The following is a 19,288-nucleotide window of genomic DNA, read 5'->3' on the forward strand; positions in this document are numbered from 1 at the left end:
TGTCGCGCATGTTGTGGAGATAAGAGGGACAGTGTAACTTTTGTAGCCACTTGCTGTGCACAACGCCAACTGTTGACAGCCTCTGTGTCTGCTCATGTAATGAAGCCCTGGACCTGATCGCTGTTTTTTCCACGCAAACCACGTTATTTCGGATTCGACGCTGTCTGACTTTGTAATGTCAGCAGTATCGAAATATTGCGCACATCCAGAGGAGGTAATTTCCAGTCATGTAACGTCAGGACTGACTTGATGAAGGCATAAAAAACCGTTGCATCACTAACCAGTCCTTTTCCGAGAAGGATGTTCAATTCAGGAGGCAGAAAGAGTGATGACAGTGTTTTTACCGCAGCTGGAGAGAAAGCCGGGCTCAAACCCAGAGCCTCTTTGGAGAAGGATACATGTAATGTGAGTACTGACGCAAACCCGGGGTCGGATAATGAACTGCTCAAGGAACTGGAACGGCGCGTCTTGTGTGAGTGAGTGTGCAGGCTGCCGTGTACGTAGCAAAGACGTCTGTGCCGTGCTCACCATTCATGCAGTGTGATTATTCCAACAAACACCTTTGCTCTCTCTCTCCCTCTCTGTCTGCCTGCCACTCTCTCGCCTCCTCCTCTTCCCTCCTCCTCTCCGTGCCACATGTGCACACACGGCGCCCACGCACCGCGTCTAATTGCTTGGGCGCCATCAGAAGATATTATTAATATTTAACACCTCTCCCGCACCCCCCTTCCTCTGTTTCCTCGTCACACTAGTCAATATGGCCACTCTGCATCACCACCGGCAGCTTCTCATGCATGGCACGGAAGTGAGCTGCGACTCTAGCGGGGATGGCGCCGTGACCGTGCGGATTACCAACAGCGCGCCACACGTGCATCAACATGAGCCACAGAGAGCTGCCAACAGTGGAGCAGGAGGAGCTGTGGGCTATGGGGCTGTGAGTAAAATGAACCCTAACCTCCACAAATACAGCATCTCCTCCAGCTGCAGCTCAGCAGACTCAAGACCGGCTGCGACCTCCACGGTTAGGGTGCAAAGGAAGGCACCACCGCTGTTTGAACGCTCTGCCGCTCAGTGCTGGGACCCCAAGTTTGACTCCCCCATCCTGGAAGAGGCGTGCCAAGAGAGGTGCTTTCCTCAGACACAGCGCCGCTTCCGTTATGTTCTCTTCTACCTGGCAGTGGCAGCAGTGCTGTGGGGGGTGTACTTTGGGGTCAACAGTGACCGCTGCAACCCCATGACCTTCCTAGCCCCCACAGCCTCCTTTTTAGTCGTCCTAGTGCTCCTCTTTTTGTTCACTTTAACTCAGCCCTACACGTGGCTGTACAATCAAACCTCCTTGCTCCTGATCGCGGTCACCTTCGCCATCACCTTAGCTCCACAGATACAGACTGCTGGCTACATTGAGCTGGAGTGGGCTGGTGGGGGGAATGCCTCATATCTCTCACCAGACAAAGTAGCACCACCTCCAACCCCTTGCATCTCCCCTGTAGGCACCTTTTCCTTGTGCATGGAGGTTCTGTTATTGTTATACAGTGTCCTCCATGTCCGTCTATATGCCTCGGTGATGCTGGGCCTCCTGTATTCTATATTATTTGAGGCATTAGAATGGCTACCATTACTTCAAAGGAGTTATGACACTACTCGGTGGGGGACTGGGTTGGTGGGTTCAGGTTCAGATTGGGAAGGAGACACCCTCCGCTGGCTGGGCCCAGCCAAAGCTCTGCTCCACTTGTGCGCCCATGTCATTGGCATCCACCTATTCATCATGTCGGAGGTGCGTTCACGCAGCACGTTCCTTAAGGTAGGCCAGGCTATTATGCATGGCAAAGACTTAGAAGTGGAGAAAGCCTTGAAGGAGCGTATGATCCACTCAGTCATGCCACGGCGAGTCGCAGATGAGCTGATGAAGCAAGGTGATGATGAGGGCAGCGGTGAGAACTCTGGCAAGCGTTATTCTTCTGGTGCCTGCTCTGCTTCCGCCATCTCAGTGGGTGGCGGAGGAGGCGGAGGAGCTTCACAAGCCCAAAGTGCCACAAACCCCAAGAACCACCCTCACAACAATCACAAACGCAAGAAGACCTCCATCCCCCGTGGACAGATAATCTTCCGGCCCTTCAATATGAAACGGATGGAGCCTGTCAGCATCCTGTTTGCGGACATTGTGGGTTTCACCAAAATGTCTGCCAATAAATCAGCACCAGCCTTGGTGGGCCTTCTCAATGATCTGTTTGGACGTTTTGACCGGCTCTGTGAACTAACCTGTTGTGAGAAGATCAGCACTCTGGGAGATTGCTACTACTGCGTAGCTGGCTGCCCCGAGCCTAGACCGGATCACGCCTACTGCTGTGTAGAGATGGGCCTGGGCATGATACAGGCCATTGAGCAGTTCTGCCAGGAGACAAATGAGACTGTCAGCATGCGCGTCGGCGTCCATACGGGCACCGTCCTGTGTGGGATCCTGGGAATGAAGCGCTTCAAGTTCGATGTATGGTCAAATGATGTCAATCTGGCAAACTTGATGGAGCAACTGGGCGTGGCGGGAAAGGTCCACCTGTCAGAAGCTACAGCCTGTTTCCTGGATGACCATTACCAGCGGGAAGATGGGCGGGTAGCGGAGAGAGCCGGGCAGAGTGTAGTGGAGAAACTAAAGGGTAAGTGGATGTTCCCCTCTGACTTCTTCTGACTTCTCTATATAAACAGTGTGCAGAAGTTGAATATTTAGTCATAGAAATTCAACACAATCCTAAAGAGAAAGAATCACTGATCTTGAACACAGACTCTACTGATTAATGGTTATTACTTTAAAATATACATTTGCAATATAAAACATGCCTATGTTAATCCAAAATGGCCATTGAACTTGTGGCAAAGAACTTAACAATGCAGCAGTCTAAAAATACAGAAAATGATAACAAGAACCGGAGGGCATTGCATTTGAGTGAAGTCACACATGTAGAGGATAAAGGTTGAAAGCCTACATTGTCTGAACATGTGCACGTTAGCACATGGTCATCAGGGTTGAGTGGGGTCACTGCATGCCTAGACAGCACTAAAATATGTTATCTGACCAGTTAGTCCTGTTGAAACAGCCTGCTGACAGAAGCAGGAGATCAGGCTACAAGATTAAGAGATTAGAGCACCAGGAAGAGATGCATGTTTTGGTTCATATCAAGAGGATATCATTCAAGATCCAGTAACAGTTAATTAATACCAAATGCCACTGTCAGTACCTGCAGAATTGTTTTCAGAAATCAACCAATTTTAAGTAATTGAAAAGCATCAAGTCGATACATTTAATACCATTTTGCTGCTCAAGGACATACTGTATCACATTTTCTGTGATGACCTCAATTACCTTATGCTATCAGTGGTTTTGTACAAATTTGTATTAATGATAAATTTGTTAGTTGAAAGCAGCACTCTGCAGATTTATTTTGGAGCTGCATATTTGAATGACTGAGGCTTGTGTCATTGAGATTAGAATGTTTAATCTCTGTATAAAACAAATGGATTTAAAATCCTTGCTACAGACAAATGTTTCCAACTTGCACAGTGACACTATTAATGGATACTTACAACACAAGGATGATAGGACAAGTATACATTTGGTATACAACAGAGAATATATGAGACCGTGACTCACACATTAGGCTGATATGTTTGTTAAATAGAGCAGGCTTTCTCTTGGATTGAATACAGTTTTTAACCATACAAAAATCAGTGTCTAACCTCCATGGGATGCTCCTCTGTTTGAGCTAACGATCAGTACAACATCATCAGTAAAGTTTTTTATGCAGATATGCTCCTGGCTTTCTATTGGATTAAACAGGTGTTCATTGGGTTATATTTTGACCACCACATATCGGATGGGACCAGACAGACATCAGACAGAGAGTAAAAGATATGGAAAGAAATTTGACTGCTGATTTGCTGAAACTTGTCCAGCATCCACACACACACACACACACACACACACACACACACACACACGTGTGCACACACACACACACAAACACAGTCTGTCTCAATATTCTGTGGAAAGCAGCATCGATGGAACTAATCTCTCCAGCAGGGAATTCCTCTTGGGCCATCTAATCTTAGGTCTCTTGCAAACAGAGACTGTCTGTTCTATTGTCAGGCCTTATGTCAGAGTGTATTCACACTTGGCTCTACATGGTGCCATCACTCTCTGTTTCCAGACTGGCGAACAGTGACAGAGTGAGATGTTGACATGCAGCTTTTGTTGAGGGAGAGGAAAGGAGAGAATGGCATCTACTTTTCCCGCTGAAACAGTGTCCCACAGTTTCCTGCTCAGAGAATAAGAAGACCTTAACAGTTTGCTTCTTTAGCAGAGAGATGGTTTTATTTTTGCGGAGTAATTGACATAGCCTTATTTAGAGCGAAATCGTCATGCCTCTAGTTGAGAGAGATAAATAGTCAGAATGGCATACTGAGTGATGTAATTCTGTGTATGCGAGTTTGGGAGAATGGTCAGACTCAGTGAATAATCATTTTTCGTAGGTGCTGATGATGTTAGTTTGCTCATCTTGAATTTTCCATTTGGCTGAGCTGGGTAATATGGCTTATGAATAATGTCTCAATATTTTAGGCTATGTCATGATATGAGATATATCTCAACATACACATTTTCACTAAAATAACAGACAGCAATATGGACAAATCAAATAACACAACATTTTTGACCAAATACCTTGAAATTACAACAATATTGTAGAGTTAACTATTGATAGTTTCCACTCACTCACACTTTTGCGGACTTGAGACTTGCTTGACCTGAGCAAAAATAAAAGACTCAGTTTGACTTTGACTTGGTATTCATGACTTGAGACTTGACATAGACTTGAGACAGAGGACTCCAAAAGACATGATTTTTTTAATGAAATGTTTGCATTTGTCTTGGCAGGCATCGCAATTCATATGACTAAACTTGTGACTTGCTTGACCTGAGGAATGACTTGACATAATTTGACTTGTATCATTCTTGCCACAGTAACTTGGGACTTGCTTGATGAGATTTTTGATGAATAATCATCAGTAACGTGGATAAAACGACTAGATGTGTAAAGGCAAATAATAGACCAGCTAGAACAGTCTGGTAAATTCAGAAAATTACAGTACTTTACTGTAATTCAGCCACAAACAGACAAAACTTATGATGTATCATGATATAATGATTTCCAAAACCTGAGACGATATCTAGTCTCATATCAGGATATCTAAATAATATCGATATTTTGCCTACCTCTACATCAGACCAACAAAATACCTAGTTTTTTAAGACATCAAAACACACAAACAGTTAATACCTAGTTAGTTGGGTTGAAAACAGGTTATTCAGTGGTCGAAATCTCCAGGACAATAAAGTAACATTTGTGATGTGGAGGTTTTATAAATCACAGTGATTCTTTCTGTTGTCTGGCTCATTTAGTATCTTCCTACCTTTTTCATTATTTACAGCTAGGGATGCACTGAAATCCCTGGACTAAGACTGATATTTAAAATGTAAATTTAGCTGATGCACATGTTTTTTTTTGATTGTTTATTTTCTTTTTGTTGTTATTATTTCCCCTTGGGTGTCAGGGAGACAGAGAAAGTTATGTCCAACCAGTGGTTTCTGCTCAGAAACAGCAGCTGGGTATGCTAGCTACTGTTGTACCAGTCCGACAGCAAATAACCAACACAACATTTAGTGAGCGCAAAATTGATGTGACTTGACAGGTGAATGTCGGCCGCTGCCACGTGTGAATAGGCTGATCTTAGTCAACTGATCCTGATAAATCCCTGATAAATCGATGTGTCCCTATTTGCAGCCTCTTTTGTGCTTATATCTTATCAAGTTAGTCTGTTCGCTCCTCTATCATTCTGTCCTTTGCTTCACCCTCTTTTATGTCTCCTTCCCTTTCACAATCCACATCTCTCCCAGTGCTTTTCCTTATCCTTGTTGTGTTATCACATTCATCGCCTCAGTCTCTCACCTGTCACCCGGGCCTGTACATGGTCTGTTGTGTAACACTGCTTTAGTGCTGTCTGCCTGTCTTTAGTCAAGGCTTTGCCATAGATCCCCCAGCAGGCTGAATGATAGCGTGCTTTCAACCATTCTCTCTCTGTTAGTTCCTACCCATCACCCCCGCTCTCCTTTAAACAGCAACAACTAAGCAAACCACACTTTGTTTGACCATGAAAGCAGCCAGTTGGTAAGACACTGTAGTTTGTCAGTAGATGTACCAGAAATGGACTATATCTAAGTGGTCTGTGTAATGGATTGTGAGGGATGATGCAGAGACAAACAATCTCTCATCACAGCGCTGTACATGGACCTTGTCAACACTATTTTAATGCACACATCTGCTTTTTGTATTTGTGAAAGATGCAGGGCTGAGTCATACCTCTACTGACAAATGCATTAACTTTGCAGGTATGCAGCGAAGGATTTAAATACTCGACAAAATAAGCAATATTTTCATGCTTCACAGTACTTCAAAGGAAGATAAGAAATTTAGGCTAGTTAAAGTTTGAACTGTGCAAACTTACGAAAAGTACAAAAGTACACTGACTATATTTGTATATTATATCCACTTTAATAGTGCAAAGCCTGCAATTGCTAGTGTAAAAATGGAAAATAAAAATGGAAAATTACAGTGGATCATTAAAAAATAAAAATTAAAACTGAACTCTTTAGGCTGTACTCATGCTCTCAAACAAGCACAGTTTCATCATCTGCAAAAATGTCTTCATCATAACACATTCACAATACATGTTTGGTCAGCATTGAATGAATGAATTCTTGACTTATTAGTAAAACCAGCAGCCATGGAGCCAGTAGAGGCGATATATATACCGTAGGTGGCAGCAGCTAGGAAGGATATCACGAGGAAGCCATGGCAGATATTCTGTATTTCACAGATGATGTATGGGGCTGGACAGTATAAACAGTATAGAAAGTACAATGGTATAAATTTACCCTGAGATATGAATTTTGATTGTATCATTACTGACCATACTGACCAGTAGAGCCCTCACTTTGCCGGAGGAAAAAAACCTGTCAACAAGACCACAAGTAGAAAATTAAAAATCCCCACATTATGTCAGACGAAAGTGGTTATAAGGGGTGGTAATACTTGATATACTTGACAAAGTGTTTTGTATTTTTATTTTTTGTCTTACAATTTATTATTCCAGTTTTGCACAATAAATGTAATTGAAATATATCTGAAATGTTTCCTAGCAATAGGAGTACAGTAATAACTGCCATACCAGTTTTTTTATTGAAATTTTAATAAAAACATATATTCCATGTTATGTGCCAGTGGCTCAAACATGTCTGAATGTTTCCAGTAAAGCTGCTAGACAGAACATCCATGTTTCTGGTTGTTTTCAGGTTGTAGTGGTGTTTGACACTGAGACAGCAGAGTGGAAATACTCCCAGCATTTCAGAGCAGAGAAATCTGCTCATTTTTTCATGATTTTGAAACCTAATTATATTTACTTAGCATTTTTTTTAATCACTCAAATTTGGCTGGGTGGTAAAAAACATGTTTCTGTGATGGACAAACCCAGAACACACACACTTGTTGTTGCTTTTACAGTATCTTTATATATATACTTGATGTAATTTTTTTTTTTTATTTCATAAAAGGACTCCTACTGACTGATTGATTGTTTTTGTTTTGCTACCATACATAATTCAAACATTTATTACCAAGCATAATTTGTGCTATTTTTTTTTCTACATGCTTAGGTCATGGCTGGCTACTTTTATTTTATCATATTTCAAAAAGTTAAAAAGTACAAATTAATTTTATACAAACGAAAATGCTGTACACATCAGATTTTTAATTTTAAAATGTTTTTTAAATAATTTTGTGTTTAATTTAAATTTTTTTTATTTCAGAATTTTTTCAAGTTGTAATCTTTCTTTCGTCTTTAATACTATGCTAAAATAATATAATGGGCTTTTTTTGTGGTATTATCGTATCTTGACTTTTAGGTATTGCCACATTCCTAGTTATCACCAGTCGTTCTGGAACTTTAAATAAAGACCTTTGAGTAATACGTTTCACTTTCGATTATTAAATTAATCACCAGCTGTTTTGACAATCAATTAATCGTTCTGAGTAGTTTTTAAAGAAAAAAATTGTTGGGTAGTGGGCTTACTTTTGTCATCAGTCCTGCTCGACTTTTCAAATCACTGTCTGTTTCTAACACACTAAAACCCTTGTATTTCACTGCAGCTGGTGAGGACTGCAGTTTTTCTGGCCTGGGTTTTTGTTTAGCTGGATTTTATTATCCTGACTGTATCTGCTGTGTTAATGTCTTTTTAGGCTCCCCTTGCTGAGGGCTGTGGCCTGGGAGAAATGAGGTTGTTGGGAGTTTTCGGGCGTGTTTCTGTGTGTGCGTGTGCATTAGACCGTGTAGAATTTTAGTTTACCGTGCAGTATAGCAGCATGTTATATATCTGCAGACTCAAAGTTTGGACCTTGAACTGTTGCAGAGGTATCATAGGGTGACACCTTGTCAGTTTCAATCTGTGTGAGTCTGGAGGTACTGTCCATCTGTGCATGTGCATATTTTTGCATTTGCAAATCGGTGCTTGCTTGCATGTGTCCTTTTCTTTTTGTGTGTGCACATATACACTCAAGCACACAAAAAAGCCCATCCTCCCAGTGCAGCGTGTTGCAGTGGGAAGTCCATGCCCTCAGGCTGGTTAGTCTGTGCTAAATCAAACGTGTCACCTAAATATGCACCGGCAAATGGCAGATCCTTAACCATAACCAGGCCAGCCCCAGTGGGTCACGGGCTTTGCTTTTCCACACTCTATGTTTGGCTTTATCCACTTTTTCCAGTAAAGGTAACATTTGAGCCATCTCACAGGGAAGTGTCACTTCCATACTATCTCTAGTTGAATATATTTGTTGTGAAATGTGTTTCTTTCCATTACAAGTGACTATATGCTTTTTCATGAACTTGTCATAAGTTCTTTTGAATGACAATTTCTTTTCTGCAGATTTAGGTTGGTGAAATCCCCTTTTTCCTCTTGTTTTCTCCTGTGGAGTCATGGATAGATCACCATAATACACCATGAGTAGTTCATTGACCCAAAGCTGATACTAAGTGCCAAAGTGCATGGAAATACATTCATGAGTTTGTGTGAAATTCAGAGGTTGCGCTAGACTTTTTCATTGTCTGTCATTTTGACTGACAGGGTCATAAAAATCCCGACATAATCTATTTTTACCCGTCACTTTAATTTTTAAAATGATAATAATTACATATTCAATAGCATTTAATTTTGATTCATTTTTTATTAATATTCAGTCCAAACAAGCTGAACAGAGAATCCACACCGTACCTCTTTTATCAACACCATCATCGTTATTGGGCTTTTTGAAGAAACTTCAGCTGCTGACACTCAGCTGCCGTGACACTAGGTGCGTTCGAGATGAGCCAGGCCTGCGCAGAATTGATCAGCGGTGATCGCCGCATAGTGCATGCCGGTTAGATTTGTGTCCCGACTTGATCCCGACTTGCACATGTGGGCAACAATAACCTCGAGATCAAGGCGGCCGCAGTTTGTAGAGCCAGATGCTGCAGCTGCTCTCCACCGACTGCAAACGCCTGGCTGTCACCTGATTGACAAGCTGACAGGCTCTGATTGTCTCATAATTTTGACAACAAACACCACGTGTTGTATAAAATACTAATTTTCTGTGTAATTGTAATATTTAATGCTGGACATATCAGTCTTCTGTTGTGCAATGAAGTTTTAATCTGTCAGCAAGCAGATATTTTGTGTCTGATAATAATAAAGGTTATATATATGATTTATCAAAAGAACAGTTTAGTGCTTTACAAGGCAGATAAAAGAACAGATGTTACATGCGTCAAAAGGAGGATCTCTTCTATTTTAACTTCAATCAACGATCAAGAACACACTTTATTTCTTCAGCTATGATCATGATCTGCAGACTACAGGTAACCTACAGGTGATCTAACAGGATGTTCGTGTCTCTTCCTCTACTCTCTCGTAAGTCTGTTGAAAACTGTCCGACTTGACTGCAGCTTTTTGTCTCCACCTCCTGCTGCGGCCGCCTGATCTCGTCTACTCTCCAGGCAAGGCACAGTTCATCTCGAACGAACCTAATAGCTAATTAATATGCTCACTCGCCACCAAGTGGTCAGGAGTGTGAATTGCAACCTGTCAAAATGACAGATGACCTTCAGCTTTTTCCGTCACCGTTTTAAAAAACCGGTCAACGACGGAAAATATTTGGTTAACGCGACCCCTGGTGAAATTCTACTGAGACTGGAACTTTCAAACTAATAGGTGAAGACAAACAGTAACTTCTGTGGTGGTTTCCTGACTCACTGATGTCATGTAATGTTTAGGGTTTTTATTCAGGCTGTCTAGGGAAGGTTTGCTTTGTAGATTTTCGTCAGCACTGCCCCACTTTGCTCATACCAAGTCTTTTTCACAGAGGTAATTTTATTTGTAGTACCTTTACACAATGAAGAATTTTAAGTGCTTTACACCAGACATAAAAGCAGACAACATATAAAAGAAACACAGGTCCATACTAAAAATCAGCAAAAGTGCAGGTGTAAATAATTATGTATTATAGCTGAATTCCATTTAGCAGCTTTAGCTTCAGCATCCTGGAATTGTTCATGCTGAGTCACTGTCACACTGCCATGGCTTGCTGGGATACTTGAATAAACCAGAGCCATTGTTAATGTTATTAATGACAACTGTGCTTTTCCTGCTATAATAAGTCAAAATGTTAGCAGCGCAATCTACATGCTAAAAAACACACTGTGTTAAAAATTCACTCAGTGTGGGTGACACAACATAACACTGACACCAAACTGTGTTAACTTTACCCATTACCAGTGGGATGTTTTGACCCAGTGTCACTGTTCTTGTTATATTACTGTTGGGTTACTGGATCAGAAACACTCTCACAGATCTCACAACAAACATGGGCAGCTGCTGTCAGAACTCGCAGGAGCTCTGACAGTTATCATCAAGCACATTTGTGGCCCTTTTTATAAACGTTTCTGTGTTATGCCTGCCTTGTAGCTAGCTGAGCTAAAGCTAGTGACTCAGAGAGGCTGAGAGACTGTGGTGTTTGTGTCTGCAGGGGAGTGTCAATACTGTACATAACCTTAGACCATAGAAGTAGAGGGTTTTCAAAAAATATTGTGACCTCCTCCCAATTCTGAATAGAGGGCATTCATTTTCCTTTTTGTTTAAATATAAATTTCAAAACGTAGGCTAGTCTCAAACAGTTGACTCTACGTCAGCATTGGCCTTGCAAGATTCAGGATGATTTAAAACAGTGGGTGGTGTTTCGAGCCATTTTCAACCCACAAAATTCTGATTTATATAAATTTAAGAAATGTCAATATTCACACCAGCATTGATGTGTTTTGTCATTGAAATTTTTGAAATTTTTAGACTATGCTGGAATAACTGTTTTTTCTTTCTTTTGCCTGTTTCACAGTAATTAGTGTTCAAATTCTTGCCAATAGTTCACAGAATGAGCAAGTGTCTGTTTATGAGTTGTAAGGAATCATTAATAACCTTGCAGAAGGAGTAGTTGTTTATAACAGTTAAATGAAGCAATTTATTAATGGTGTTTGGCAGGCAGTGAGACAGACAATCACTGAACTCCAACTTCAAGTTGCGTATTTTCAGAGCAGTGGGCTTTTGTTTTCACGATAACAGGCTTAACTTTACACTGACAGACAATTTACAGTTATAAACAGCCAGTCAACTTACAGTGTAGGACCATCACTTGTTATTGTCAAATTACAATGTTGCGTGTGTCTTGCATTCCCCAGGCCTGGGATGGCGTGGGTGGGGGGTCTCTCTTTAACCATAGATTGTATATTTAACAGGGATACAACCTAACAAATATTGGCTGGTTCCACTTTCCTTTTTGCAAATATTCTATAAATAAAAACAATGATAAATAACTTTGTGATAATGATAAAATACTAAATGTGTGAATCACATAATACATTACCATAATCTGACAGATTTCTTTACCTCTGAAAATCTCCTTTGATAGAGTTTGAAAGAGCACCTTGACAGCAGTAAAGGAGAAAGAAAGAAGTTTTTCGTGTTTACTTTCTGCAGCCAAAGTTTCTCAGCCATTTGCAGTAGAATCAAATTTTATTACGGTGCATGGGAAGAAGAAGAAGAAGAGGTGAGCAGTACAAAGTTGCAGCAGAGACAGACAGCAGTAAGTTTGATCTCTCTGCTCCATCATAGTTGCCTTTTCCTCCTCAGATCTTTGGCTTTTGATGATCCCAAAACAGAACAAACAGAGTGTGTGTGTGTTTTATAATAAAGATAAGACATCCAGGGCAAAATGACTGATCAGAGTCTTTGTACCTTAGATACACAGACACACATGTATGTATACTGAGATTTATCAGTTCACAGAGGATAGAAACTAATTTAGCAGTGCCCCCCTCCTCCAACCATCAGTATGAACTCTCTGCTTCATCTTTCCTGCCCCGTGTCTGTGTTATATGTGTGTTTGTATCAGAGCAATGCTCTGTATAAAGCTGAGAGGAGACAGTTGCCCTGAGGCCTGTGACCCAACATGGTGTTGTTTCATGTGGTTACACTATTCGTACCTCACTGGTTTTCAGCAATGTTGTCACTGCAAGGTTTTAAGATCATCTGTAATCTGTAATTTTTTTTTTCAAAAAATACTATTTTTAATGCTATTTTTCTTAGCTTCCTCTCTCCTCCTGTCTCTTCAAAACAAATGAAAACTAGCAAATGTGAATCATTTTGATATTTTAGATTTTGTTTTGGATTTGGATTTGATTCAGATTTATATTTTTTAGTCATCCAAACAATTATACATATTACAGCATTGATTAACTAGTGTTTATTGTTCTAAAGAGAACACACATAACTGCCAACTATTTTCTAATCTCATATCATATGCATTGGCCTGCTTGGAAATATCTTGATTTTACTTTCCAGCAGGATGCAACTTCTTTTGTTCACCAGCCAAATGTTTAATGCATCTTCAAAATTCATCACCCACTCATTAGATTACCATTATGTATTTCAATCAGGAGAAACTAAGAGTAAAAGAAAATGGTTTATTGGCACATGCATGAGATATGAAACATGAAAAGTCTTTGGCGGTTAGACCCCATTGACCCCATCTTGTGGCTCCGGACTCCTGCTGCCTGGACCTGAAGACTGGAGGAGAGGGCGTCGAGGAGGATCGAGGTGAACATCTTGTGGCTCCGGACTCCTGCCTGGGTCCGATGACTGGAGGAGAGAGGGGTGGAGGAGGGTCGTGTGACTGGCTGAATGACAACTGATGGAGCAAAGACAGAGGCAATTTAAAGTTTGGCAGCAGCAAATTGACTGGCTACTGCGACCGTGGCAAAATCTGATTGGATAGTAGAGAGGAAGGTGAATGCCCACAAACAGCTGATTAGAGTGAATAGGAGAAGACAGACGGAGTAAAGGAAAGTTGTGAATGAAGGCAGCGTAATAGAAAGTCTTCCTGATTGAACTTACACTGAGCTTCATTTTGACTGGTGAGTGAGGCAAAACTACTAGCTTCCTGCAGATTTTACCAGCATTTTGTTGGTGGCTCTTCTTCATTTTCCAAGCTTTCAAGGCTGGGTATTTTTCTGTCAATAATGATTCCATTAACATACACAAAATATTCTGCTTTTTGCTTTTATTTTGAAAAGACAGTATTCCTACTAAGCTGTTTACATGGATAAAGAAATGAATATTCCTGTTTACATACAGCTGTGCATACAAAATTGCGTTTCTCAGGATTTCATTATAATGACCTGCTCACTGTACATTATCGTGCCAGTTACTTACAAGCTAATATTAATAATAATGATAATAATTTGACACAAAATTTTAATTTGAAGTTGTTTTTATAGCTTTTTTTCCACAACAGTGACCTGTTCACTGTACATTATCCTGCTTGTTAGATGGTGATGTGCCAAAAATGATTTTTTAATAATTTTTAAATAATTATTAATTATTTTAGTGACTGAACAATGATTTTATTGCTCCTCCAGAGTCTGTTCTTCATAACAGCAGTCTGTCACACATAGCAACGGTCTGCTAAACAAAAATAACAGCGCTTAGAATGCTATCAGTGACCAACAAAAAATATTATATTAGGTACATCCTTATTCCATTATCATTAATGCAGTGTGTGTGTTCCAGGAGATCTGACACTAAATCATAATTTAACAGTGACAGCCAGCAGCTAATGAACCAGCAGACTACAAGCAGAGGCCAGATGCACTGATATCAGGAGCTTTCTACAGATAGCCTTCTTCCTTTATCTCTCACATTCTGTCCTAATAGACGTGTAATAACCCTCTCTCCACATCTCTCTCTCTCTCCTAATGGATCTGCTGTGTCACTCACTCATTCCCTCTCCCACACGGTTGTCTAATCTACTTTCTTTTATTCATCCACCCAATATATTTCACTAGAAGTTTGTCATTCCTGTTGCTCAAGAATGTGTTGAGTCAAATGTTTTTGTGTGTGTGTGTGTGTGTGTGTGTGTGTGTGTGTGTGTGTGTGTGTGTGTGTTCAGTGTTGATAAGCGTGCCCAACCCTGTCCTAGCCCAATTGCATGTGTAGTGTGCAGACGCGCACAGAAACACACACACACACCTTATCTTTCTCTAGTCTTTCCTGGCAGTTTGCTGTTCATGTAATCCACCTTTCTATTTTTGGTTTACAAGTCTGAGTTAATTTCTGCAATTAAATAAATCCCAAGCAGATGAGTCACCAGCACTTATTGTATTTCATCTTTTTGACAGGTCCATCCAGTCTTTCCAGCATGTGTCTGTATGTGTGTTTGTGTGATAGACACCAGCGATAGAACATGTCCATGTTTGTATGTGAGTTGTCATTCAAAGAATTACATCACAGTGTCGACATAACAATGTCTTTGCACGTGTGTATTTTACTGTCGGGCACTAAAGTATTATCTCACAGGAGTGGGCACTATAGGCCCTAAAATAATATCACAATGTTTCAGCATTATTTATGCAATAACAATACTCTTGACAAAATGCTGAAAAATATTTTTGAATTAGAACTCACAACAGCTGTTGAGCTCTCCTTGTAGGATTTTTAGCTGTCCTGGCACTCAATCGGTTGCTTCTGCTTGAAGTGGTGAAATTAGTTTGTTGTATTGCCCTTTGTTGTTACACTTTTCTTGAACTTCTTGCATGTTACCGTGATTTATTATATTGCCAATAATACACACAAGGTGACTTTTATTGTCTCTACTGGCATTAGTCCACCATCTGTTTTGCCCTGGCAGAGAAAAGTGTTGCTTAAAATACCCAGCAAATATTTCAACATTTGGTAGATATTGATAAAGCTGGCTTACATGAACACACACGTCATGTTAATATACAATAAAAATCCAGTCCTCTATCAGAGTTGGATATTGGACTCTGCCTTGTCATGCACATTGCTGGATAGTCCTGATAATTCTCTTCCTGTGGCCCCAAGGCCAGTCTGACACGTCTGTCGAACTGTTACTAATTGACCAGCTCATACAGATTGTATGACTGTTAGAATAACAGGGATCAACAACTGTGTGTGTGCGTGTCTGTGTGTCAAGGCTAAGTCAGGGGTTTCTGAAAAACTTCATTTTGGGTTTGCACACATGGGGCCACGTGTTCCTGTAGCTAGATTAAACGATACAAAAATTTCATATCAGTATTATAGTAACCAAAACTATCATGGTTTTGTTCAAATTTGAAAAAAAGTACTGACACACAAAAAATAATTTTATCAACTTTTATATTAAAACATGTCAATAATTTGAATTTACATTGTGTGTTTTGCGATGTCAGTGTTTTGTTAATGCTGCGTCTGGAGACTTTTTAACTTTTGTTAATGCTGGACAGTATTTACTGTGGGTTTTTCAAATGGTAATCAAACACAGTCTTAATGATCAGATTTTTTTGTGGTTTAGTAAATCCTGGAATTTTTTTCATCCCTGTCTGTAGCACATTAATATCCTCCATTTACCTGTTAATTATTCTGTATTTCCTGTGTAATATGACAACTGTTTAAAATTCCACTTTTGAGACAGCTGTATGTGTGCCAGTGTGGCAACAGCAGCTGGTTGTTGTGTGTGTGTGTGTTTGTGTGTGTGTGTGTCTGCCAACCACAGTACTCTGGAGTGGTGCTGTGTTAAACGGCTGTTCTGAATAATAGATGCAGAGCATGGCCTCAAGCCTGTTAAAAAATCTATGAGCTTCCTTTGCACTGGTTTATATAGCTGAAGTGCTTATAAGAGAGGGAAAGAGAGTTTATAGTCTATGTGTGGAAATTAGGGACGAGATTTGGGCAATCACAAACCTGATATGTCAAGGCGTACGTGGAGAAAGCAAGACAAATGACACTGCAATGAATTACTTTGCTCAAATCTTTGACTGGCTCATGACAAGACAGGGTATCAGACAAATGTGTATTTTTTGTGTTGATATTGTCCCTATTTTAAGTTACAATGAAGTAAAAAAAAATTTGCACAGATTACATTGTGTATTTGTTTACTTACTCAGTTGTGTCCGAATCGATTGTCGCTTTAAGGGACAAGTTACCCCAAAATCAAAGATACATATTTTTCCTTTGGCCTGTAGTGCTATTTATCCATCTATACTGTGTTGGTGTGAGTTGCTTTTGGACATATTGGCTGTAGCGATTTTTGCCTTCTGTCTAATATAATGGAGCTAGACAGCACAAGTCCTGGAAAAAAAGAAAGAAAGTCCTGGAAATTTTTTGAAACAGACACAGCGGAGTGCCATTTAGTTCCATTATATTGGACAGAAGGCCAACATCTCTATGGCTAATATCTCCAAAACTGTACAATTCACACAAAAAATCAAAACAGGAAAAAAAATTTTTTTTTTTGGGGGGGGGGGGTCAACTGTCCCTTTAAAACAGGGGAGTCCCTAACAGACGGGCCGCGGTCGAAGTCCGGACCCACACGCCGTCCTATACGGACCCGGACCTATAACCAGTACATTTTGATTTTAAATTTTGACGGGACGCTTCTATTTTAACTGGCACAACTTTTCTAGTCTTTCCGCCGCTGGTTTATCTGATCAGGAGACGCACAGACCAACTGCAGACAAGCTGCGTGTGGAGGAGACTGTTGTTAATGACGGAGTTTATTACAACAGAAACTAACGTGATGGTTAATGACATCATCACCAACCAGATGCACTTATAAAATTAAACAACTGTATAAGGAGGCCTGTATGTAAAACAGGAGAGTCTGTGTTTCTCTGTGAGAAACTTTCAGATCTTCTCACAGCAGAGTGAACAGGTGAGGAAGGAGAGGAGGACAGACTGATCACTAATCAATCACTGATACCGTCGTCCTCTCGGACTGATTAAAAAATAAAAATGACAAAATTGGTGACAAACCAAACCTGGGTGTTCACACAAATAAAGTCTGTGTGTGAAACACTGCAGAGTTTAACATCGTGCGCAGCTCCAAAAATAGAAAATCATATCGTGGTGTCGATGTTTTTAATGTGGCGGGCCGCCATAAATAAAACACTATTCACTGATCCACAGAGAGTCACTGAAACACTGATCACTGACCTGCTGTGATGGAAAAAATACTCACATTCTTTACTTAGATATTTCTACATTGTGGTATTAGTGTTTTTGCTTAATTATAATTTAAAAAAAATTGCATGTTATTGTTTCCTTTTTTGAAAAATCAACATTTTTATTGCTGTTGTTGTAACTTTAATGGTATTCTTGTCGTTATTTTTGATGACTAAATACAGACCTGCAAACTCATAAGAGGAGAAAAAGGTGACATGTTGGTAAACTAGTCCCCTGTCCTCTGGGGGTCTGGGAGCGTCTGTCCTGCTCCAGAAGAAAAATGTTGTGATTTTAACATGTGAACAAAACATTCTGGTGACTGTTTCAGTTAAAAGAGTTAGTTCCATCTTCTGTTTATGGTTTCTGCAGACATTACTACCTTTACTTTGACCTTTGTACTTGAAAAAAAAGTAGAAAGTAAAGTAAAAGTAAATCTACAGTAAAAATAAAGTTACTTTACTGAGAATTTTTACTTTAGTAATTTATAGTTGTTCATTTGATAGACCTGTCTTATCTTCTCTTTTGTATATTACCATTGTTCTTAAATAAAGCAAAAGTAATGTAATAGAAAAAATTTTACTGGTTCGGCCCACTTGAGATCAAATTGGTCTGTATGTGGCTCCTGAACCAAAATGAGTTTGACACCCCTGATGTAGACGTTGATACAACTACGACACTACTTCAGTATATATCACTCTAAATCATAACACAAATTAGACATTCTGATGTTCTGGACCTTTGCTTTAGGAAATTTTCTCTAACTGGACCTCAGTTGTTTAGTTGAATACCCCTGCTTTAAAGTGCCCCACAAAAATCAGGTTGTTGAATGTTTGATTAATTTTTATGTAAAAAGTGGGTTTGGTGATAGTCGAGTGCTTCTTATGGCGACAGTACCAGTTTTCTCTCATCACTTCATTAGAAGTCGCACTCAGCAAGTTGTGCTAACTTGCCCTCACCCAGCCTTCTTCAGTCAATAATTTCCCAGTTAGTTTCCCAGCATGCCCTTTGGTCTCACTGTACTAACATGACGCTGTTTTCTTTAGTATTTGTAGGCGGAGAATGATTGCAGGGGAATAGTCAGGACTAGACAGTTGCACACCAAACTTGCATCACTACTCACAGCATTTTGTGGGATTTCATTGCTTGCTGGTTAATCGAGGCTACTCTCAGTGGATAAATCAACATCTCTTTTCTTTACTGTGTATTTATCCTTGAATAAGTGTTGAATGTTGATGCAAAGTAGTGAAACTAAAAATAATCTTGAAGGTCTTAATATTTTGTTGTTTGCTATTCAGATGCTACATTTTGGCACAAAATATCTGAGATATCTGTCAAAATGTAACTACTGGTCTTTAAAAACCTGTATCAGTCAAGTCTTACCATAAACAGCATGTAAAGCTCAGTTCCCTGGTGGTCTGTGGGTGGAGAGAGTTGTGTGACTTTAGAGGGAAGAACAGAAGAGAGAGGGAGAGAGAGAAAAAGAAGAAGGCAGAAGGAGCATATTTTCTGGTCATGACCCTTTCCCAAGGATTTCCCACAGTCTAGTTTAGGGCAGCGGAGGAGGTGTGTGTGTGTGTGTGTGTGTGTGTGTGTGTGTGTGTGTGTGTG

At 40.2% G+C, this 19,288-nt stretch overlaps 1 protein-coding gene across 3 annotated transcripts in view; it reads left to right on the top strand.

Annotated features, from left to right (window-relative positions):
* adcy9a (adenylate cyclase 9a) overlaps positions 1–19,288 on the top strand; it is a 48,982-nt gene continuing 29,694 nt past the window's right edge. For all 3 annotated transcript variants that reach the window (XM_084711343.1, XM_084711328.1, XM_084711336.1), the window contains exon 1: positions 1–2,651. In XM_084711343.1, the coding sequence (XP_084567469.1) occupies positions 758–2,651 (1,894 nt within the window). In that variant the 5' untranslated portion in view covers positions 1–757. The remainder of the gene's footprint in view (positions 2,652–19,288) is intronic.

The sequence above is a fragment of the Lutjanus erythropterus genome, chromosome 3 (genome assembly GCF_056507025.1).
Source record: "Lutjanus erythropterus isolate fLutEry1 chromosome 3, fLutEry1.hap2, whole genome shotgun sequence".
NCBI lineage: Eukaryota > Metazoa > Chordata > Actinopteri > Lutjaniformes > Lutjanidae > Lutjanus > Lutjanus erythropterus.